We start from the raw sequence: 21,890 nt of genomic DNA, 5'->3' as shown, positions 1-21,890 counted from the left end.
GCCGCCGCCCGCTTGAGGTGAGGTCATGCACCGTGATACCTACACCTACTTTGCTCCTGTACGTAGCAACACCACAGTTGATGATCTCATCCTGCAATTCGAATTCGCCCCCATTTCGAGCACCCATACATCATAACACAGCTCGCCTCAGTCGCCTCCACCACCCATTAGGTAGCAAAACCAATTGACCGACTTGATGTTAGCGCAAGCTCCTTTTCCCTTAGTTGACATGGACTAGCAATGAGGCTCGTCTCACGACAAAAGTAGTGCGACGCTCGGGACTGTCCTTTTTTTTGTCCTGCTCGAATCCGGCCTACCTTGGACAACGACAGGCCGGTCACCCACGGTCGGTAGTAAAGCAAACAAGCCTCAAATTCGAGTCTGCAATTGTGCCACTTTTCTTTTGTGTAAATTTCCGGAGCCGAACCTCCTGCCGTTTGGGGTCTACCTTGCCTTCCAACATGCTTAGGTCGACTGCCCGCACCTTGGAGCCTCCTTCTTGGACCTGCCAATTTGGAGGAGTTGGAGATCTCAGAACTGGCGGTGTGCTCACAATCTCACCAACTCCCCATCCCACAGGCAATCTCAATCTAAATCTACCTTGACTCCAAATTTAGCTTCCGAGCAATTGACCGCGCTAAATCTCAATCCAACTTACCTTAGACAGCTTAGGTCTGACATCGTCATGTTCTTGGACACCCTCCCCTGAAATCAACGCCATCATCTACCCAGTACTTACGTAGTAGTGCTCAGAATTCATTCAGCCAAGCGCGACGCGCCTTTTCTCCCCTCCAGCCAAATATTTTCCATATCAAAAGTGCTTACACCCCCGAAGCCGATTTAAGACTGAGACACCACCGAGTCGTTTTCCCTGTTCACTGGCAAACTGCCACAAGTTCTTTTGAGCTCATCACGGCGCAGCCTTCACGAGTTGACGCGGTTTCCCAAATGACAATGCTTCATACTCGCCGCCGACGATGTGAAAGCCACACAGGCTTTCAGGGCCTGGGAAGCTCATGCTTCGCCTTCCATAGCGATTCAGATTACCCATCAACAAGCAAAACCAGTGGATTTATGCGCGCTCTCTTGAGAGACGCAGGAGTTACCTCATTAGTATCTGTGTTCATCACACATGGAGTCGTCTCCCAGCCCAGTGTTTCACCGCTCATCACGCTGCAGCATAGTATACAACATTCTGTCCTTCCAAGCGACCTAAATGAGAAGGCCAGCGTCATTGCTAGCTGTGAATAGGCCTTCAGGCTCATTCATATGTCCGCGACTTGAGTGGCTTTCAAGTTCCATCGTCTGTGTTTTTGGAACTCGTAGACTGGGACACGACTCTGGGCTGGACGCGGACCCGAGAACAAGGAGTGTGGAATTCAATGAGCAAGCGATCAAGATATATGTTAAGGTCTCATTACCCTCCCAAGTCTGCCTTTATCGTCGTGGCTGTTTTCCCATTACCTGACATTAGATGCACACATCGAAGCACCGAAGCAGGTAAGCAGGTAAGCAACCTCCCGCGTGCTTCCGCCCAAAGGCCATACATACTTGGGGCGCCATCAGGAAACAGACCCTAGGGCCCCCTTCTTGAGCCTCAAGAAGAATATAGCCTCGCATCGCGTTAAGAAGGGTATGTACCAAAAGATACGAATGGAGCCCGGATCGTTCCAGGCATGATTCCCTTGAGTCAACACAACGAGTATTTGGTAACTATTGTTCAAGCACTGATTCCTACATATCTTCTGCGGTTTTTGCCAAAGACTGGACAAGGGTGCTGCCCCGATCTTGAACGGTTTAAAGGTTTGCGTCGATGGATGGATATTCTGAGCCGTTATCTGGACCTAGAATGGTTCGTCCCCAGTGAACCCCTTGACGGCGGACGCGCGCCGCTAGGCAGGGGCCCAGGGTGTTGGTGGGACAGATGGATAACGTGGGGGAGCAAGGGTTTGGGACATTGACGGTGACTCTTCAAAACCCCAGGCAAATCCATCCAAGAGCTTGGAAGGGTTCTCATCTATATCGGAGTGTGCCATTGCTAGACTTGACCTTGAAGCTTGAGAAGATAAAGAGGATCTAGTTTCAGTGGAACAGATGTTGAAATGATTCTCGAATCCCTTCAGTTTCAAGCAATGAAGAGTCGCATTTTCATGGACTCGTCTCGATGATAAGCTTTGCTCTTCGTCGAACGTAGATTTGTAACATGAGAGCCCCATCGCCTGCTCTACGGTCCCTGCTTTATTACCTGTCTCTATCCTTCGTCACCAAGTGATGGGTCCCCTTACTCCTTTGGTACGTTTGACCTTACCAACGCCCAATCCCTACATCGACTGCGTCGTTACACTGTCTTTCGGAAAGCGTTTACCTGCCGATGTAATCAAGACGCAACTATTCTATTGAAGCAATGTCTAGATGCACACGTCTAACCCAAACCTTGCTCCCCGCTGTGCCCTTATTGAGGAAGTTCATGAGCACAAAAGCCGGTATAACAATGGCCGACCTAGCACAAACCTTGCCGCTTCCAAACCACGACCTAACATCCTCCATGGTCTATTACCTGTGACCAGAGCCTTCTACTGTCGCCAAAGAAAGACTTGAGGCCTCGCTGCATGGTTGGGATTTGAGTCACTCGACTCTCTGTCACCTCGGATTCCGAACTCTATCGTACTCAGTCCAATGTTGTGCAGGGATTTCCCAATGTTTGTGTCCTCGAACTACTTTTCACTACCGTCTGTATCCCCATGGAAAAGGGAGAAAAAGATTAGCAAGTCTCTTGTGTTCTGTTCGAGAGAACCAAGAAACCTCACTGGTGCTTGTAAGGGCGTCTGCCGAGTTTAGTTTGCTGCCAAAGCCCAGAACAGAACTCCTCAACACCAAAGATTGTGAACCCACGAAAGTATCTCTCGATGAAGACCTTTGATTATGGCGAAGACACCGGGATCCAAAGACTCTGACTACGAAGCCAAGTTGTGAATGCCCATCTTAAAGTACAATAATTAGATCTAGCTCTATTGCTTCCCTCCCATTCATTGCAGTTCACATCCAAGCGAGCACACAATCAACAGATATGAGAATCGCAACGAGTCTGAAACTCAACCGATCAGAGCCCGATGACCTCTCCGTCGAACCACCTCTCTCAAACATCTGCCGACGCGCTCCCCACAAGGTCCTCGTGCTGTCCTTCATGGAGGACCTCTCACTCTTCGCCATGCTGACCATCACCGCCAACGCCCTCGCCCTCGCAAAGGACGACCTCGCTATCAACCTCACCATAGGCCCTCGCCTCCCACGCCCACTACGCCTGGGGCGGCTCCGCGTTCCGGGCCGAGCGCGATAGGAAGATCATCGGCAGCCGCGCTGGGAGGGCGATGTTGAGGCCGAAGCATTTTGCACCGGCCACAAGCAGGCCTGCTGAAGACGCTCGGCTGATCCAGCGCATTGAAGGCTTCTCGCGGTCTGAAGGCCACGAAGACCTGCTGCTCGCGACCTGCTCGTGGCCGTTGCCTAGAGGTATGTATGCTTGAGATTCGCTGTCTCGTTGATATATGAGACGTCTGACCGACCAGATTTCCACAGCGACTACTGCCGAATCTTCACATCAACTTTGACGAAGCCAATTTTCTTCCCTCGCATGTAAAATTTTCAAATCTTTGCCATCGAGTCGGCGGCATCCAAGGCGATGTCGACAAAGCAAGAGGTGGACCAAAACGACAATAACCTGAACACGAAAACAAATATAGACTCCCATTGTTTCCTCTTCTCGTAACAGGCTACTTGCCGCCGATGAGACTCAGGATATCGTCTTTTGTTTCAAAATTGTAGAGGCGATGGAGGAAAGGACCTCTCGACGCCTTTTGCATATGTTTGATAGTGATCGGGCCTCAAGTTGTATGCTCCCCGTCTCCGCGAGATGACAAGGGGTGGACAGTCGGTACCTATATGATTGAGACGGTCGTCTCGGTGAAGGAGCAATGGCTTCCCGAGAATGGGCATTATATCTTGTCTGCTAGCAACGTAAAGTGCCGGCTGGCTAGTGCGGATTGTCTAGCATCTCCATGATGTTTTGCGAGCCTATACCGAGTTTCACAGAGATGGGTTCGAGCAGCCTCTGCGACAAGATCAACACTCGAGTCAAGAAAGAGCGGATACTATATCTTGCGTTGAGCACACGGGCGACAGCAGAGCCCGAGCTTGAGCTGTCACGGCACTTAATGTGACAAGATTCCAGGATCTGAAAAACCTGATAAGCCGGTGCATTTCACATGGGCCATGCTACTAGGCAGGCAATTCTACTCATCAAGAGTGACCATCAAGTATTTACGATGGGCGAATGTATGTACGCTCAATCATTGCGGTCCCCCTCACGTGCCCGTAGGCCGAGGGGCACCGCACCCAAGATTGTTCGCTTCCTTCTCCATTTCGATCTCCGTGTCCGATGGTCCTGGGTCCAGCAAAAGAGCGAACCTCTCAACAGACAATTGTTTTCACGAGAACATGAATGTTTTATTTTGCGTTGTTCAATAATGAAGAAGAAAGGAGGAAAACAGAGTAAAGATGCGCTGCGTAGGCCGCGTTTTGTAGTGCGCCGCAAGAATTTTTTGGCAGGGTCCGTGCCTCAGGCAGCCAATCAACACAACCCGACTGGACGACCCAAATGGGCGGGCACGAGGAAGACTGGGAATGAAAGGAAAGAAGGGTCCTTCCTTTACGGTGCCCCCCTGCCTTCCAAGTGTTTGACACCCGCGGCCGGTCTTCGGCAAGCTGCGCTCCCCAGTGGGTCGGCTGCAACGACATGCCGTCACTGGGTGCTAGTCATTCCCAATCTCCCGCCCGTGCTGCTAGCACCAAGATAATCTCCCCTGGGATTGGGGATTGGAGATTGCTTCTCCAAACACCAACACAACAAAACCACACATACACACAAGATGGCCAAACCGACAGCAATGGCCGTAGACGCCCTTCCGAGGTTCCTGCTTCCTAGACTCAGCTGGACTGGTCCTGCGACAGCATCCCAAGCCCTACGGCCTGTTTCGGCACTCCCTCCGAGCTCGCGCCGTCGGATGCACACCCGAACCAGTGCTTTCCACGATTCGAATTTACCATCCAGATGCCGCAGCAATGGCTTCAAGACCGAGCGCGCCTCTATACTGGCGAGCCCGGGCCTCACGAGGTCCTTCCATGCGACTCCTTCAAGGCAAAGAGACCACCACTTTGATACCTTGAAGTTCGTCCAGCGGATGAAGAGCGAGGGCTTCACGGAGGTGCAGGCCGAGGCCACGATGAAGGTCCTGAACGATGTAATACAAGAAAGGTATGCGACAGCGCCCTTGGTTAGCATATTTATCCCTTCTGACAGCAGAGCAGCATACAGAACCTCACCCGAACCATGGTCCTCCGCGAAGACGCCGCCAAGGCAACCTACACGCAAAAGGTCGACTTTGCCAAGCTGCGCTCCGAACTCCTGTCCGCCGACAGCACCGAGTCGAGCACGACGCGCGCGTCCCACGAGAAGCTCGGCAACGACATTGCGAAGCTGAGCTCCCGGCTGCGGGACGAGATCGGCAGGACGCAGGCCAGTGTCCGCCTGGACCTGAACCTGGAGAAGGGTCGCATCCGCGAGGAGGCTGTCGGCCAGGAGCTCAAGATCAAGGAGACGGAAACAAAGATTGAGCAGGAGGTGGCGGCGCTGCGCGAGAAGCTTGAGCAGGTCAAGTTCCAGACGCTGCAGTGGCTGATGGGAGTGTGTACCGGTTTCGCCGCTCTGCTTCTTGGTGCCTGGAGGTTGCTCATGTAAACGGACCCGACTCCTGGGCTCGGCATTGGCACATTGTCGCACATCGCCGGCGGCGTTTCCAGAGTCAAGTGGAATATGCCAATGCACTTTGAGAATGCAACATGCAGTATCCACGTAAGAGGACGTTCATCCCATCTTACCTTTGTTCGCAGCTGCCCTGCAGATCCCAGGTCTCATGACCAGGCAGCTTGCTCGAATATTGTACGAAAGTCCTTATATGCACTTGCCAAATAGATGATTGGGTAAGAAACCCTCCAGTAAAAGGAGTTCACCATCATATAAGACATTTCTCCCGAATCACACTTTCCTTCCGCCGAAACCTTTCTTCTAGCTTCTTCCAAACCCCCGTTTTCTCTACCCCGTCTACCCATGCACATCTCCCGAGCTTTGAATATGTCAGCATCACCAAGATCCCAAGATGAATCCCACTATGGGTTTTCCATCTTTCCCTCGTGCCTTTCGATGATTCTGTAGAGATCACATCAGTCATGCCTCCCAATTCTGTGAATCGAGCAACACCATCAACGATATGGATATAGAACCTGAAGACCCGATGACCTACGGCTGGGCCTTCGGCGCGTACGAGAGAGTTGGCCCGGATACAGGGGCTTTGAAGCTCAGCGGAGCTTCTTTTGACGTCAAGGTAAGTCTCTCCCGCTAGTTTCCATATCGAAATCGCATCTGACTCGCTTCGTAGACGTCTCCCGGTCATATGGAGAACACATACGTTGGTCACCTCTCATGGCTAGTGCAAGTCGATCATATCTACGGAATACCTTAGTCGCGTGTCAACTGATGTTTCTCAAAATCTTGTTTCCGCATAATGCCGAGCACCTCACAATCTACTTCACGTCAGCTACGGAGAGGATTCGCTTTACTATTCTGGAGCCCATCGTCAGCACAGAATTTTCGTAACTTTACCATTTTTAGCCTAGGACGAGACCCTTGGAAGAAGGAACAGCCGCTGCCTCGCGAGTACGAGTTTCTAAGTGAAGATGCTGATGCCTCTGGCCTCATCATGAGCTTACTCGTGACGGGAACCTTCCCTAAACATCCGCATGCCAGTGTTCGATCGGCGTCCGACATGACTACCGAATTAATCTACGCCGGCGAATTGTCATTTAAGCTCGGTCTTCGCTGTATCAAGCGTTTCCGCTGCGCTGTATCTCTTCACTTGCGACAGTTGCTGCTAGAGGACCGAACAGCGCTGCTCGAAAGGCACATTACAAGCCTGTACAAACTCCTTGCCCGGCGTAAACTTTGCGCCCTTTGGGGGTTCAGACAGATGTTTGCGCAGGCAATGGTCAAGCTTGGTTGCGTCACTTGGACATCAGCCCAGTCGAGCCCGTGGACCTTTGCCCAGGCTCCGCCAAATTTGACACCATATGGGATGGTGATGACCCGGAGGAGTGGTCGATTATCGTCAAACATTGCCTTAGCCTTATAGGCCAGAGCGAACGTTTCAAAGCCGATGTTAGGTGGTACATGATCCAGACGCTTGAGAATAGAACGAAGTTCAGCTCGGTTATCGCAGGTGAGTTGAGTTCGTTATTCTCAAAAATCTACCAGGCACTAATAGCACCATCGACTAGAGGCATCCCGCCACCCTGTTACTCTACTAATCCCGGGCAGCCCACTCCCACCTGTCACTTGGAGCTTTGTCACCTACCGCTACAGTGTTCCCCTCGTACCTGCTGGAAGCAAAGTGAAGGCTCAACGCTTTACTACGACGGAACTTTCGCGAAGTGGCTGACCCCGGTCTAGTGACGGTCCTGACCAACCTCGGTTTGCTCTATGGTTCGGGCACATGATTTTGCTGTGAAGTACCGTTCATTCATAAAGATGCCGACGAAATTGTAGTCGGCATGGCAATTTGAGATACGAGTCATCAATTGAGCTTGGAGTCGAGATGTTCCGCAAAGAAAGGGCGGATGGTGAATTGCGTTGAGTTTGCGAATGTGACAGAATTCTTGCAAGATGATTGAAATCTGGGCAAGTAATTTTCAGTGAAGTAGATGACATGACTCTGAACACCACATCTACAGACTTCTCACACTCCCTTGCCTTGTGTGCCTAGTACATCAGTACTCATTACCTTGCCATACTGCGTATGTGTTCATGATCCGGGACCCAAAAAAGGCTCCCGGGCTAAGGTAGGCTAGTCGGGTCGCCGGACACGGGAGGTGATTAGTCGCTTATGTCATCCCGCATCCGGTCAAACATGCCTCCGCTCAGGAACCTGGAAACGGACACCATAGCAAGATAGCCACGTGACAGGCCCATGGCCATCCAGCCAGTGAAGGTTGAAGAGACAAGTGCACGGTCCAGATGGGTGGATACTTGGCTGAAGACAGCAAAGACCGGCAGGAGCAAGCAAGCCTGGCACGCCTGGCCAGCAAGGCAAGCAGTGAGGGTGGAAAGCTGGCAGCAAACCACAGACTTTAGGCGTCGCGCACCTGGCTCAGTGCGCAACAACCTGGCACTGGACTGGCAGGAACGAACCGAACAGGCAACGTAAGGTACTGCACCTAAAATAATCTCCAACCTTCCACCTCACCACAAGCGAACTACGTATCCCGTACCCATCTTTCCCATTCCCATTCCTCCCACCACCACCACCACCGCCGCCCCAAACAAAACACCACCATCACCGTTTGCCCAGCAGATTGTCATCACTGCGAGGTGCATCTTTACCCCGTCTTTACGTCTCCTCTTTACCGCTCTTTGTTTCCCTGTATTAATTGCCTTGTGCGCATTCAGTCGGGTCGCAAGGAAGCTATCCCCAGCTCCTACTCCTTTCTCTCCCAAATACACGACATCCACGTCGCCGTATCCACGAAATCCCGCGACACCCGATCAGCTGCGCGATTCGAATCCGCGAACTGACACAACCCAGCTAAGGAGCGCAACTTGGTCTCTGGAAGCTTCTTGTCACACATAACGCCAGTCATGGCGCCACTACCGATCAAGTTCCAGGAGCTGATCCAGCTTCAGACTGCCGGTGTCGAGGACGCTTCCATCGGCTTCAACTCCTGCGTGAGCCATCACCGCCCGACCATCTCCCTGCTCAATGGCATCATCATGACTGACTTGTTCTCTTCCAGACACTCGAGTCAGACTCTTATGTCTGTATTCGGGAAAAGAAGAACGAAGCTGCTCAACCCGAAGTTGTCATCGTCGATCTCAAGAACGGCAACAATGTCACACGGCGCCCCATCAAGGCCGACAGTGCCATCATGCACTGGACTCGTCAAGTAATCGCCCTCAAGGCGCAATCGAGAACACTGCAGATCTTCGATCTTGAGAAGAAGGCCAAACTCAAGTCTACCACAATGAACGAGGACGTCCAGTACTGGAAGTGGATCAGCGAGACCACTTTGGGCCTGGTTACAGATTCAGCAGTCTACCATTGGGACGTCTACGACCCCAGTCAGGCCCAGCCTGTCGAGGTCTTCAAGCGCAATGCTAACCTCAACGTGAGTGCAATGCTTCCTCTATCCTCCGCATGTCACCGAACTGTCTACTAAATACTATCAACCAGGGTTGCCAAATCATCAACTACCGAACCAACGCCGAGGGCAAGTGGATGGTGGTTGTTGGTATCTCGCAACAGCAGGGCCGCGTCGTCGGCGCTATGCAGCTGTACTCCAAGGACCGTGGCATTAGCCAGGCCATTGAGGGTCACGCTGCGGCCTTCGGCTCGCTGCGCCTGGAGGGTGCTCCTGCTGACACCAAGCTCTTCACCTTTGCTGTGAGAACCGCTACCGGCGCGAAGCTTCACATCGTCGAGGTCGACCACGCCGAGTCAAACCCCGTATTCCAGAAGAAGGCCGTCGACATCTTCTTCCCTCCCGAAGCCGTCAGCGATTTCCCCGTGGCTATGCAGGTGTCGCAGAAGTACGGTGTCATTTTCATGGTCACCAAGTACGGATTCATCCACGTCTACGACCTCGAGACCGCCGCCTGCATCTTCATGAACCGAATTTCCAGCGATACCATTTTCACCACCTGCCCCGACAACGAGTCTCGCGGTATTGTGGGCATCAACCGCAAGGGTCAAGTGCTCTTCGTTTCGATCGACGACGCCAACGTTATCCCCTACCTCCTTCAGAACCCGGCCAACACCGATATGGCTATCAAGATGGCATCACGAGCTGGCCTCCCCGGTGCTGATAATCTGTATGCTCGTCAATTCGAGCAGCTCTTCAACAGCGGTCAGTTCATGGACGCTGCCAAGATCGCGGCCAACTCTCCCCGACAATTCCTTCGAACCGCCGAGACGATCGAGAGATTCAAGTCGCTCCCCCAGCAACCTGGTCAAATGTCCTTTGTCCTGCAATACTTTGGCCTCTTGCTCGACAAGGGAGCCCTGAACGAGCACGAGTCTATTGAGCTTGCACAGCCCGTTCTCGCTCAAAACCGTCTCAACCTGTTGGAGAAATGGCAAAAGGAGGGCAAGTTGACTGCGTCCGAGAGACTCGGTGATCTTGTCCGTCCTCACGACCTGAACATGGCTCTCACTCTTTATCTCAAGGCCAACATCCCTCACAAGGTTGTTGCTGGCTTTGCCGAGACGGGTCAATTCGAGAAGATCCTGCCCTATGCCACCCAGGCCAACTACCAACCCGACTACGTCCAACTCCTCCAGCACATCGTTCGTGTCAACCCGGAGAAGGGTGCAGAGTTCGCCACAGCCTTGGCTAACAACGAGGGCGGTTCCCTAGTCGATATCGAGAGAGTGGTCGACATCTTCCAGTCTCAGGGCATGATCCAGCAAGCTACGGCTTTCTTGCTGGATGCGCTCAAGGATAACAGACCTGACCAGGGTCACCTTCAGACTCGTCTCTTGGAGATGAACTTGATGAATGCTCCCCAGGTTGCCGATGCTATCCTTGGAAATGACATGTTCTCTCACTTTGATAAGACTCGCATCGCGACACTTTGTGAACAGGCCGGTTTGGCCCAAAAGGCATTGGAGCTCTACGAGGACCCCGCTGCCGTCAAGCGTGTCGTAATCAACATTGCCGCCACCCCCAACTTCAACATCGACTGGTTGACCGGCTTCTTTGGCAAGCTGTCCGTTGAGCAATCTCTGGACTGCTTGGATGCCATGATCAAGCACAACATCCGCCAGAACCTGCAAGCGGTGGTCCAGATCGCCACTAAGTACTCCGACTTGCTGGGTCCCGTCCGCCTGATTGATCTCTTCGAGAAGTACAAGACTGCTGAGGGTCTCTTCTACTACCTTGGCAGCATTGTCAACCTTTCAGAGGACCCCGATGTTCACTTCAAGTACATTGAGTCTGCTACCAAGATGGGCCAGTTCAACGAGGTTGAGCGTATCTGCAGAGACAGCAACTACTACAACGCCGAGAAGGTCAAGAACTTCCTCAAGGAAGCCAGACTTCAGGAGCAGCTGCCTCTTATCATCGTCTGCGACAGATTCAACTTCGTCCACGACTTGGTTCTCTACCTGTACCAGCAGCAGCAGTTCCAGTCCATCGAGACTTACGTCCAGCGTGTCAACCCCAGTCGGACTCCCGCCGTCATCGGTGGTCTGTTGGATGTTGACTGCGATGAGAGCATCATCAAGAACTTGCTGTCGACCGTCAACCCCGCCTCTATCCCCATCGATGAGCTCGTGTCCGAGGTTGAGTCTCGCAACCGTCTCAAGCTTCTTCTCCCCTTCCTCGAGGCTACTCTTGCTGCCGGCAACCAGCAGCAGGCCGTGTTCAATGCTCTTGCCAAGATCTATATTGACTCGAACAACAACCCTGAGAAGTTCCTCAAGGAGAACGACCAGTATGACACCCTTAGCGTCGGGAAATACTGTGAGAAGCGTGACCCCAACCTTGCCTTCATCGCCTACTCCAAGGGTCAGAATGACCTTGAGCTCGTCAACATTACCAACGAGAACGGCATGTACCGCAACCAAGCTCGATACCTGCTCGAGCGGGCTGACCGCGAGCTGTGGACCTTCGTCCTCAGCGAGAACAACATTCATCGCCGTTCCGTGATTGACCAAGTGACCGCCACCGCGGTTCCCGAGTCCACCGATCCCTCCAAGGTCTCCGAGGCTGTTGCTGCCTTCCTTGCCTGCGATCTTCCTCTTGAGCTCATTGAGCTGCTTGAGAAGATTGTTCTCGAGCCGTCACCTTTCAGTGACAATACCAACCTTCAGAACTTGCTTCTGTTCACCGCTGCCAAGGCCGACAAGGGTAAAGTTATGGACTACATCCACCGTATGGACAACTTCAGCGCGCCGGACATTGCATCAGCCTGTATCGACGTTGGTCTCCACGAGGAGGCCTTCGAGATCTTTAAGAAGACTGGTGACAAGACTTCCGCTGTTGATGTCTTGGTAGAGAACGTCGTTAGCATCGACCGTGCCCAAGCTTACGCCGAGGAGGTCGATTTGCCCGAGGTTTGGAGCAAGGTCGCCAAGGCTCAGCTTGATGGCCTGCGCGTCACTGACTCTATCGAGTCCTACATCAAGGCCGATGACCCCAAGAACTACGAGGAGGTTATCGAGACCGCTGCCCGCGCCGGCAAGGACCAGGATCTTATCAAGTACCTCCGCATGGCCAGAAAGACGCTGCGCGAGCCTGCCATCGACACTGCCCTCGCCTTCTGCTACGCTCGTCTGGATGAGCTCGGCGAGCTCGAGGACTTCCTTCGCGGTACCAACGTTGCCAATATCGAGGAGTCTGGTGACAAGGCGTATGAGCAAGGTCTGTACCAGGCCTCCAAGATCTTCTTCACCAGCATCTCCAACTGGGCCAAACTGGCAACCACCCTCGTCCACCTTGAGGAGTACCAGGCTGCAGTTGAGTGCGCTCGCAAGGCCAACAACATCAAGGTCTGGAAGCAGGTTCACGAGGCCTGCGTTGAGAAGAAGGAGTTCCGTCTTGCCCAGATCTGCGGTCTCAACCTCATTGTTGACGCCGAGCAATTGCAGACCCTTGTCAAGCAGTACGAGCGCAACGGCTACTTCGATGAGCTCATTGGAGTCTTGGAGCAGGGTCTTGGCCTTGAGCGTGCCCACATGGGTATGTTCACCGAGCTTGGCATTGCCTTGTCCAAGTACCACCCTGAGCGCTTGATGGAGCATCTCAAGCTCTTCTGGAGCAGAATGAATCTGCCCAAGATCATCCGTGCTTGCGAAGAGGCGGCCCTCTGGCCCGAGCTGGTCTTCTGCTACTACCACTACGATGAATTCGACAACGCTGCTATGGCGGTCATTGAGCGCCCTGAGAACTCATGGGAGCACCAGCAGTTCAAGGAGATCGTCGTCAAGGTGGCCAACTTGGAGATTTACTACCGCGCCATCAACTTCTACCTCGAGCAGCACCCATCCCTGCTCACCGACCTCCTCCAGTCTCTTACTGCCCGTATTGACGTCAACCGTGTTGTCAAGATGTTCGAGAAGAGCGATAACCTGCCGCTCATTAAGCCTTTCCTCGTCAACGTCCAAACTCAGAACAAGCGCACCGTCAACAACGCCATCAACGACTTGTTGATCGAGGAGGAGGACTACAAGACCCTCCGCGACTCTGTGGAGAACTACGACAACTACGACCCCGTCGACCTTGCCTCTCGTCTGGAGAAGCACGACTTGATCTTCTTCCGCCAGATCGCTGCCAGCATCTACCGCAAGAACAAGCGCTGGGAGAAGTCCATTGCTCTCTCCAAGCAGGACAAGCTCTTCAAGGATGCCATCGAGACGGCTGCCATCTCAGGCAAGACTGATGTTGTGGAGGACTTGCTCCGCTACGTAAGTTGTTTTCATCCTACTTGACTACGCATTGAATACTAACACGTCACAGTTCGTCGACATTGGTAGCCGTGAGTGCTACGTCGGCATGCTCTACGCTTGCTACGAGCTCATCCGCCCCGACTTGGTCCTGGAGATCTCTTGGCGCAGCGGCCTTACCGACTTCGCCATGCCTTACATGATCAACATGTTGTGCCAGCAGACCAAGGACTTGGCCGCTCTCAAGGCCGACAACGAGGCTCGCAAGAGCAAGGAGAAGGAGCAGGAGAAGGACGAGACCAACACTCCTATCCTTGGCGGCAACCGCCTCATGATTACTGCCGGTCCCGGCGGTATGGGCGCTCCTCCCGCGCCCTACGGTCAGACCAACGGCTTCGCTCCCCAGCCTACTGGCTTTGGATTCTAGATGAGGACACCAGAACGTGGTTGGATTTTTGTGCCTCTAGCGAGGCTACATGATAGGGCCACACAGTTTTATCCCCGGTCTATTATTTTCGGCGGCATGAGGTATCTGGCGGCTGGTGGGGTCTACTCACCTGCGCCTTTAAAATTCAATGAACGCGGACGATGGCGTTGAGATAACCAAAGGGCTTCCTGTAATCGTATCTTCTTTGCTCTCTGGATGGATGAGCATGTTAGGCAGGCGGATGGAGTGTGTTACGCGAAGGGAAACTATGGGGGTGGTGCCTTATCTTTCCTATGTGCACACACTACGCTAGACTCTTGCCATTGCTGGACCGATTCAGGGATATCGCGAGCCTGTCGCCCGAGCCCAAACCTGTATGATAGTTCTTTTAACGTTGATTCTTTCTGATGACGAATGGTGTGCCAAAGCTTTCATGTGAATCGCCTCGTCTGCGCTTCTCCTGATACAAGTATCTCGTGGACCAAAGACTCAAGGTCCCAACCCATTTTACCAACCCCAGTCCCTGAACGGGCAACAGGTAGTCCACAGCCCAAGAATGGCATCACATCAAGGAGGTATTAACCTGCTTCAGCATCATATTCAATACAATGTGTCTGTCGGGTTCGAGATTGCGGTTGAGCATGCGCCCGAGTAGATTCTATCAACGCAATAGCTTCACAAAAAAAACGTGACAAAATTTGATATCGCTCCAAAAACTCCATCTTTAAATAAACCAGATGATAAAATTAAGACTTTGGTACACCGTCAAGCTTGGCTACGCTCGACCTCTTCTCCTTCACCTTGGGCTCAATCATTGGTTTGGCATCCGCGACCTTGAGCCACTCTCCGTTGAAGGCGTTGATGAGCCAGTTGTTTAGTTCTAGGAGGCGGTGCGGTTAGCATGGGTTCTCCGAGTGTCCTGTTGGGTCCTCTGGGGTGACGGGGGGGGTGGGGGGGGGGTTGGACTCACTATCGTAGACAATCTTGTTCGCATTGTGAAAGTAAATACCGTGGTCGCTATCAGGGAAAACATGGACGTCGTAATTCTCGACGCCTTCGAGGTTGAGCTTGTCGAGGAGGGTGAGGGTGCTTTGGTAGTGCACGTTGTCGTCCGAGACGCCGTGCATCATCAGCCAGCGCACGTTGCCGGCGAGGGCGGAGACGTTGGAGATGGCCGTCTGGTCGTAGCCGTCCGGGTTGAGCTGGGGAGTGCGCATGTAGCGCTCCGTGTAAATGGAGTCGTAGAAGCGCCAGTCCGTGACGGGCGCGACGGCCATGCCGTAGCTGAAGGTCTGGCCGGCGTCCATCTCGAGCGTCTTGAGGGTCTGGAAACCGCCGTAGCTCCAGCCCCAGATGGCGATGCGGGCCGAGTCGACGTACTTGAGGGCGGACCAGTGCTTGGCGGCGGCGATCTGGTCAATGGCCTCCCAGTGGCCCAGCTTCTCGCGGATGAGGACGCGGTTCTTGCGGCCGATGTAGCCGGTGCCGCGGCCGTCGACCGTGACGACGACGTAGCCGAGGGAGGAGGCGATATAGGACTGGAAGTCGACGGAGAACCTCTTGCTCACGGACTGGGATCCGGGGCCGGAGTACTGCTGGAAGAGGACCGGGTACTTCTTCTTCTCGCTGAAGTGGGGAGGGCGGCGCTCGACATAGTTGAGCTCGACATCGTCGACTTTGATGGTTCCGTATTTGAGGATGGGAAGCTCGTACTTCTTTGCATTTTCGGCGAGCTGTGTATTCTGTTCGACGACATGCTCGTAACTGGTGGGGTTGCCGGGAGTGCTGATGACCTTCTGCCAAGGGATCTTGGGGCCCAGGTACGAGAGAAGGCCGAAGCCTGCGCCACTGGAGAAGGAAATGTCGTAGTAGCTCTCAAAGTTGGTGTCCGTGAACGGCTTCAAGTCGGAGCCGTTGAGGTGGACGCTGTAAACGTGACGCTGGATAGAGGACTCTTTGGTTGACACGAAGTAGACCAAGTTGTTGGCCAGGTCGACGGCGGAGGGGCCGTTCACGACTTCCCAATTGCCACCCGTGAGGTAGACAGGCTCGGGGTTGTCCATGGGCGAGAAGTAGGCAATGTGGTCGCCATCATCGTGGATCACAGTGTCGACGTATCCATCGTCCGGTCTTCCATTAGCAGGGTCCGCAGGGATGAACTGGGTTTCGTGAGAAATCTCAAACCAGCCGCCGTCGATTTTGCCAACGTCAATGGTGTTCACAGTCTTGCCTGTCCGGGCCACGACGTCGACGAGCACCACGCGCATAATATCGCTGACGCGGTTGGTCTCCTTGATGAGGACCTTGTTGTTAGCCCAGAGGACCATGTTGATGAGTCTGTCGTCATCGGCAAAACCACCCTCAATGTCCACGGCGAAAACGTCGCCACGCTCGACATCGTAAAAGAGCAGGTCTACGACGGGGTTGTGGCTACCGGCACGAGGGTACTTGATGCGCTTCTCGTCCGGATATGTCTCTTCGCCGGCGGGTTTTTCCTTGCCCGAGGGTCTAGACATGAAGTACTGCAGTGGGTACTCGGGCACACCCGTTTCGTTGGTGCGCAAGAAGGCGACATACTTGCCATCCTGAGAGTACCATGTAGCGCTGTTACTGGCAAAGACCTCCTCCTCGTACACCCAGTCGGGAATACCGTAAAAGTACTCGGGGCCACCATCCTTTGTGATTTGCGTAACCTTCTTGTCACCGTCAAGCTTTCTCAAGAACAAGTTGTTGTCCCGAGTGAAAACGATAGCATTGCTCTGGGGGCTCCACGTCGCAAGCTGTACACGCGCGTCAGAATGCTCGGGGTCAAGAGGCTCAGCAGTCTGGGTCTCGACGTCGAAGATCCAGTACAGCGCGGTAAAAGAGTGGCGCCAATTGTGCTTGCGATCGGTCGAAACGAGCACCTTCTTCATGTCCTTGCTCGGACGGCCGTCGTACGGCGTCATTTGGCGGCCGCCAACGTTGATCCAAGGATTCTTCATGAGCGTGCGACTCTGGACGACCTCGGCGGAGACCTGGCGGTCCAGCTTGCCCGCCCTGACGTCCTCGACCACGAGATAATCCTTGCCTCGCGCACCCTGCTCGAGCAGCAGGCCATCCTCTCCATTAGGCCCCTCGATCCAGCTTATTGAGTGAGAGTAGGGCGACCAGAAGCCGGTCATGATCTGGTCCAAGGTCACCGGCTTGCCGGATCCGCGCGATGTCGCAGAGGGGTCGTGGTCGACCTGACTGCCGTGCTGGTATGACTTGCGAGACAAGAAGACGAACAGAGCACCTCCCCATGCGAGGAGGAATGCGGCGGCGAGTATGCATATCCCCTTCTTCAGCCCGCGGTCCATGCCTACACGGCGCATCATGCCCGTCGTGGGCGCCAGAAAGGGCCCCGTCTCGAGGTCATTGGCGTCGGACTCTTTGTAATCGTTGTCATCGTCGTCGTCCGGGTGGTCGGCGTAAGCGGGGCGCGAGGCGGACGGAGCGCGCCGTCTCTGGGAAGATGAAGACGAATATGACTTTTCATTTTGCTCGTGCAGTCGGTCGAAGACGAGGCTGGTGGTGGAAACGCTCGAGAGGGATGATTCGTGGGACATCCTGGGGTCCTCGGCAGTGGGTGCAGCGGAAGCGCTTGGTGCTGGGTCCATGGTGTCGGAGAACGGAGACGGAGAGGTCTCGTCGGGTGGTTATCAGTTCGTCGGTCGGGAGGGTTTGACGGTAGGTTCGGTTCTTCCGTCCGGGGGGGTAAGCTTTGCCAAGGCGAGAGGGCAGTAGGGCAGCAGATGGCAAAGCTAAAGAAAGATGGGATCGAAACTAGGTGGATTGCGCGGTGACTTGAAACGGCATGCTGTCTCGAGGCAGCTTCAGCCCTCTTTTGGAAATCAAAGGACGCAACGACACCCCATGGACCGGAGGGTTCGTATCTGGTGGTATTGCAGGAGGGCCGCCGGAAGGGTAGGACGAGCACGCAAGAAGATACGAGAAGGACCCGTGGGTGAAGGAGGAGAAGGGGGAATGTCGGAGAGTTGTGTAGGTGCGAAGGATCGTGAAGTGGACGTGGACGAGGCCGAGGCCGTGGAGGCGAGTCAATGAACGAACAAAGAGCACTTGGGTGGCACACCTATCGGGGTGCTGGGCTGGGGAGCTTTGCGGGTGGTCCACAGGTGCATCCATTGGCTTGGGTTTAGTGGCGGGTCCCCTGGCGGAGGTGGCCTGGATGTCGAGTACCACTGCTGTGGGAGACGGATGCGGAGCGCGGTAGCAAGTGGGCTTGGCCCGTTTCAATGGTTCTTCGGAGCTAGCCGGGGGCAGTTAGCAGGGTGCTACGGGTGTCTCGTTTAATTGTTCGAATGTAGCAGGTCTTAGCTAAGCGGTCCTTATCTTGCCTTATCGCGGGATTCGGAGCCTGCCATTTCAAGGTACCTGACTGTACCTCAAGACCAGCTGCATCTGCACCTTCGTTCCTTCCATCTGCAAGCCAAATATTCCATATGAGGCAGGTCTATCAGGTCCATGTTCTCATCTCAATTGAGTAAGAGAGAGGCATATTCTTCACTCAGACATTGGCTAACCATTGTTTCTCATCTCAACTTCATCTGCGATCCATCCGGTCCTCGTCAATGCACGAACATCACGACATCAACTGCAGATCATCGACAACAGACCATCACTGTTTCAATGATCTCCGTATAAGAGCAGTCTATACTTGACTGTCCAAACATGTTTGACTTGTCAAAGTCCTCGATTCAGCTGCCTCTCAAAATAACATCAACTACAACGCAATGGTATCAAAACTCCTCTGCCCAGCTACCTCAGGCCTCCATTTCAGAATACCTCACACAACCGCAATCCTCCGTGAAACAAAAATCTCACCCTGCCAAGCTCAACCCCCACGACAACCTCACCTCACACTTCCTCTCCCCCTTTCCTTTCACTTTCCGCCCCATCTCATTCTACAGTGCTACAAACTCTCTCAACTCCCCGCAAGCTGCGGCGCAACCCCTTCTCCTCCCTCAACCTTCTCAACAACACACGCAGTCCCGTACGCACACGTCTGCGCGAACCCGCCTAAATCCGACGCATCAAACCTTAAACAAATAATCGCGTTGCCCCCCCTCTGCTTACACTCGCTCACCACTCTCCCCAGCGCATCGTTCCGGCAGTTATACAGCATCGTCGTGAACCACCGCAGCTCCCCGCCCGCAAGCGACTTGATCACCATGCCCAGGCTCGCGGCGATGTTGCGCGAGCGCACCGAGAGGCCGTAGACTGCGCCTAGGGTGCGGGTAACGCGGTAGCCGGGGATGTCGAACATTGCTGCCCCTGTGTAAGCATCGCTGCTGTGTAAGGTATGTATGTGGAGTGTACAAGGTAAGGTAAGGTAAGGTAAGTGATGGGGTAAAGATGCGGACGTACTGGTTGTGATGACGCCGCCCGTTTCTGTGAAGCAGTGCAGGTCTGATAGCTCCGGCGGGACGTTGGCCACGTCTTCTTGCTTGACGTCGCTTTTTCTGCCCATGAAGTTCATTATGACTGTTCGTGATTTTGGCTTCAAGTCAAGTGTGGTGACGAAAATCTTGGGATTTCAAATGTTCTCTTCCCACTGCTGCAATACCTTGAGAGTATGAGAAAAGGCTGTTCGTCTCTGTAATCTAGTAGGGTGGTCGCCGAGAATGAAGACAGTATGCCCATACTTTATACAAAATTCAAAAGCATCCAGTTGCCCTACTTCCTTACTTCCCAAACTTTACGTCTTCTTCTCCAAGACTACCAACTATGAGGCCAGCAGCTCCAATCCCGTGCAAGGCCGATCACCGCCGGGGCAATGGATCCCAAGCAGCCAAGCGACCAAGCGGCCATTCACGGCCCCATCCGGCGCACCCCACCGAAGCTCACCATTGGACGCAGCCGGGGCTGAGTCCCCCGGATCGTATTTCGTATCTGCACCGATGACATTAGGCAGAGACACACGTGACGGGAATTGGCAATGTCTCTTCCACTTTGCACTCGGACGAACTGCGGTTAAGTAGCTGATGCGATTTGAGACATTGATCAATATCTTTCATGAAGGTCTACTCGGCCCTGTTTGCTCAAACGATATTCTCTGCACGGGGGCTATGTTGTGTAATCGACTTGAGGTTGACGATGAGCTCGGCGACGGGTTGATCTCTGGACTTTGAACTGTTGCTTTCTTTCCGGAAACTATGAATGCCTTGCAGCTTGATAGCGCGTTGACTGCATGGTAACACAAGACTGGCCAGTCCTAGTTTTGGGCCAGCCATCTCACAAACGCCATCAGCGTTTGGCTTTCGGTTTGATATCTCATGCAATCATCAATTGCAACTGAAGTACCAGCTGTGGGCAAAGGACTTTTAGCATTGGCTATATGGGACCATAGGAGCAAGCGGCACCTGCGAGGCTGTAGCCTCTCTAGGAATCTGGAACAACTTCTCCCTTGGCCTCAAACGTCTCGGAACGTAGCCGCCGTCGACATATCAAGAACACCATCAACTTGAGAATTCGACCGAGCTTCTCGAAGAACACATGGAAAGCAGACAAACTGAGTTGCTTCCTCCTCCTTTGACTAAGCTGTATCACTTTACTTACTTACCCTAACATGTCCAACGCTACCTTGCTCCAGAGGTTTCCCTCCTATTAAGCCGGCCCTTTCACTTCGCACAAGTCCAAACATACGATGCGTTCGCCTTTCCTCATCCCTATCCTCCTCGCTATCCCTTCCGCTCTGGCCTCGCCTTCATCCTGTACCGCCGCAACGATCCAATGTCCACTCATCTTCGACGGCCGCGTCCCCGCCGAAGCGACACCTCAAGACTTTGACACGGCCCTCGGCGGTGGGTGGAGTCCGTATAATCCAGACTACGTGAAGGGCGCGGACTTGTCCTGGTCGGATATCATCCTCCTGCCGGGCCCGGCTCCGGTCTCCACTCGGCCCGGGTCACGGTCCTCCCGCTTCGATGTCGCGGAGAGGAAGCGTCCTCTCGAGGTCACGATCTCCGATGCGAGTGTCTTCATGAACCAGCGAGGCTTCCGGCGCGCGGGGTTGTTGTTTGCGGAGGATGCGAATGAGGGGAGTCCTGCGGGGGAGGGGGTGAAGACGTTGCATTTCAGTGCGAGGTCGGATTTGGAGAGGCCGTTGAATTTGACGCACGAGTATATTGTGAGTCTTCTTCTTTCGATGCCTCCATTGACGGAGGATGTGAAGGCCAAGTCGCGAATGCATACTTTGGTGGCATTCGATCTGATAATCTTTTGGTAAATGCAGAATGTCTGGCACGAGACGGCGGCGTATGATGCGAATCAGTTCAATTTCCAGACCGGCACCATCATCGGCCAGCCGGAGTTACCAAAAGACACGTACAAGCTGTTGGATCGGGATAATAAGCTGCTCTGGGCGACGCCGATGGCGATGGACGGGTCGTGGCAGAACTTTGCGCTCACGTTGGACTTTTTGAACAAGTGAGCTAAGCCATTCTTACTCCTCCTGGCCCTCTGTTCATCCTCGAATGACTGATCAAACTACGTTTGGTGCTTTGCGAAAAAGAACCTCCGGCTGATGGTCTGCCTCTAAGTACAATCCAGATATGGTACTCTGCAGGCAACAACCCGCTCGCGAGGCAGGGCGGTGTCGTCCCGGTTGATCTCGCCGGCGACGGGCAGTACCAGATTGGCATCTTGAAGAAGCCCACGGGTACCGGTGACGTGGTGAACTCGGGGTATCAATCCAGTAACCTGAACGAGGGTCTGATTTACGGTGGGATCTTTATTGAAGATAGCGCCAATAGTTGTGTGTCCATCTAAGAGTCTGCTCGTCTTTACTTCGTCACTTGGGTTATTGTGAGCCCGTCTCTTTACTTCCAAGTTCAAATCTGCTTCTCCAAGTCTATTTGTCCGAATCTAGAACC

At 53.7% G+C, this 21,890-nt stretch overlaps 9 protein-coding genes across 9 annotated transcripts; 7 read left to right on the top strand and 2 right to left on the bottom strand.

Moving 5' to 3' along the window:
- Window positions 1-3,067: 3,067 nt before the first annotated feature.
- Window positions 3,068-3,337, top strand: CABS01_02277 (uncharacterized protein; the record flags this gene model as incomplete). The annotated part of the gene is made up of 1 exon (XM_060535655.1): window positions 3,068-3,337. One exon carries the CDS (start codon window positions 3,068-3,070, stop codon window positions 3,335-3,337), a length of 270 nt encoding a protein of 89 aa, XP_060395960.1.
- A 985-nt stretch (window positions 3,338-4,322) lies between these two features.
- On the top strand, window positions 4,323-4,853 carry CABS01_02276 (uncharacterized protein; the record flags this gene model as incomplete). Its single annotated transcript, XM_060535654.1, has 1 exon — window positions 4,323-4,853. One exon carries the CDS (start codon window positions 4,323-4,325, stop codon window positions 4,851-4,853), a length of 531 nt encoding a protein of 176 aa, XP_060395959.1.
- Window positions 4,854-4,925: 72 nt separating this feature from the next.
- Window positions 4,926-5,794, top strand: CABS01_02275 (uncharacterized protein; the record flags this gene model as incomplete). Its single annotated transcript, XM_060535653.1, has 2 exons — window positions 4,926-5,311; window positions 5,365-5,794. 2 exons carry the CDS (start codon window positions 4,926-4,928, stop codon window positions 5,792-5,794), a joined length of 816 nt encoding a protein of 271 aa, XP_060395958.1.
- A 529-nt stretch (window positions 5,795-6,323) lies between these two features.
- Window positions 6,324-7,503, top strand: CABS01_02274 (uncharacterized protein; the record flags this gene model as incomplete). The annotated part of the gene is made up of 4 exons (XM_060535652.1): window positions 6,324-6,441; window positions 6,730-7,047; window positions 7,158-7,328; window positions 7,472-7,503. 4 exons carry the CDS (start codon window positions 6,324-6,326, stop codon window positions 7,501-7,503), a joined length of 639 nt encoding a protein of 212 aa, XP_060395957.1.
- An 869-nt stretch (window positions 7,504-8,372) lies between these two features.
- CABS01_02273 (uncharacterized protein) lies at window positions 8,373-8,735 on the top strand (the record flags this gene model as incomplete). Its single annotated transcript, XM_060535651.1, has 2 exons — window positions 8,373-8,491; window positions 8,555-8,735. Coding segments are annotated over 2 exons (300 nt in total), but the record flags the coding sequence as incomplete, so codon positions are not given.
- An 8-nt stretch (window positions 8,736-8,743) lies between these two features.
- Window positions 8,744-13,974, top strand: CABS01_02272 (uncharacterized protein; the record flags this gene model as incomplete). Its single annotated transcript, XM_060535650.1, has 4 exons — window positions 8,744-8,830; window positions 8,899-9,270; window positions 9,336-13,568; window positions 13,621-13,974. The coding sequence occupies 4 exons, from the start codon at window positions 8,744-8,746 to the stop codon at window positions 13,972-13,974; spliced, it is 5,046 nt and encodes a 1,681-aa protein (XP_060395955.1).
- A 746-nt stretch (window positions 13,975-14,720) lies between these two features.
- Window positions 14,721-17,615, bottom strand: CABS01_02271 (uncharacterized protein; the record flags this gene model as incomplete). The annotated part of the gene is made up of 2 exons (XM_060535649.1): window positions 14,721-14,854; window positions 14,945-17,615. 2 exons carry the CDS (start codon window positions 17,613-17,615, stop codon window positions 14,721-14,723), a joined length of 2,805 nt encoding a protein of 934 aa, XP_060395954.1.
- A 1,325-nt stretch (window positions 17,616-18,940) lies between these two features.
- Window positions 18,941-19,495, bottom strand: CABS01_02270 (YjfJ protein; the record flags this gene model as incomplete). Its single annotated transcript, XM_060535648.1, has 3 exons — window positions 18,941-19,035; window positions 19,093-19,284; window positions 19,384-19,495. 3 exons carry the CDS (start codon window positions 19,493-19,495, stop codon window positions 18,941-18,943), a joined length of 399 nt encoding a protein of 132 aa, XP_060395953.1.
- Window positions 19,496-20,662: 1,167 nt separating this feature from the next.
- On the top strand, window positions 20,663-21,786 carry CABS01_02269 (uncharacterized protein; the record flags this gene model as incomplete). Its single annotated transcript, XM_060535647.1, has 3 exons — window positions 20,663-21,145; window positions 21,251-21,444; window positions 21,558-21,786. The coding sequence occupies 3 exons, from the start codon at window positions 20,663-20,665 to the stop codon at window positions 21,784-21,786; spliced, it is 906 nt and encodes a 301-aa protein (XP_060395952.1).
- Between the last annotated feature and the right edge of the window lie 104 nt (window positions 21,787-21,890).

The sequence above is a fragment of the Colletotrichum abscissum genome (assembly GCF_030869225.1).
Source record: "Colletotrichum abscissum strain IMI 504890 chromosome Unknown Scaffold_4.1, whole genome shotgun sequence".
Taxonomy (NCBI): domain Eukaryota; kingdom Fungi; phylum Ascomycota; class Sordariomycetes; order Glomerellales; family Glomerellaceae; genus Colletotrichum; species Colletotrichum abscissum.
Note: the sequence above shows the minus strand (reverse complement) of the source record. Positions and strands in the feature narration are given on the sequence as shown.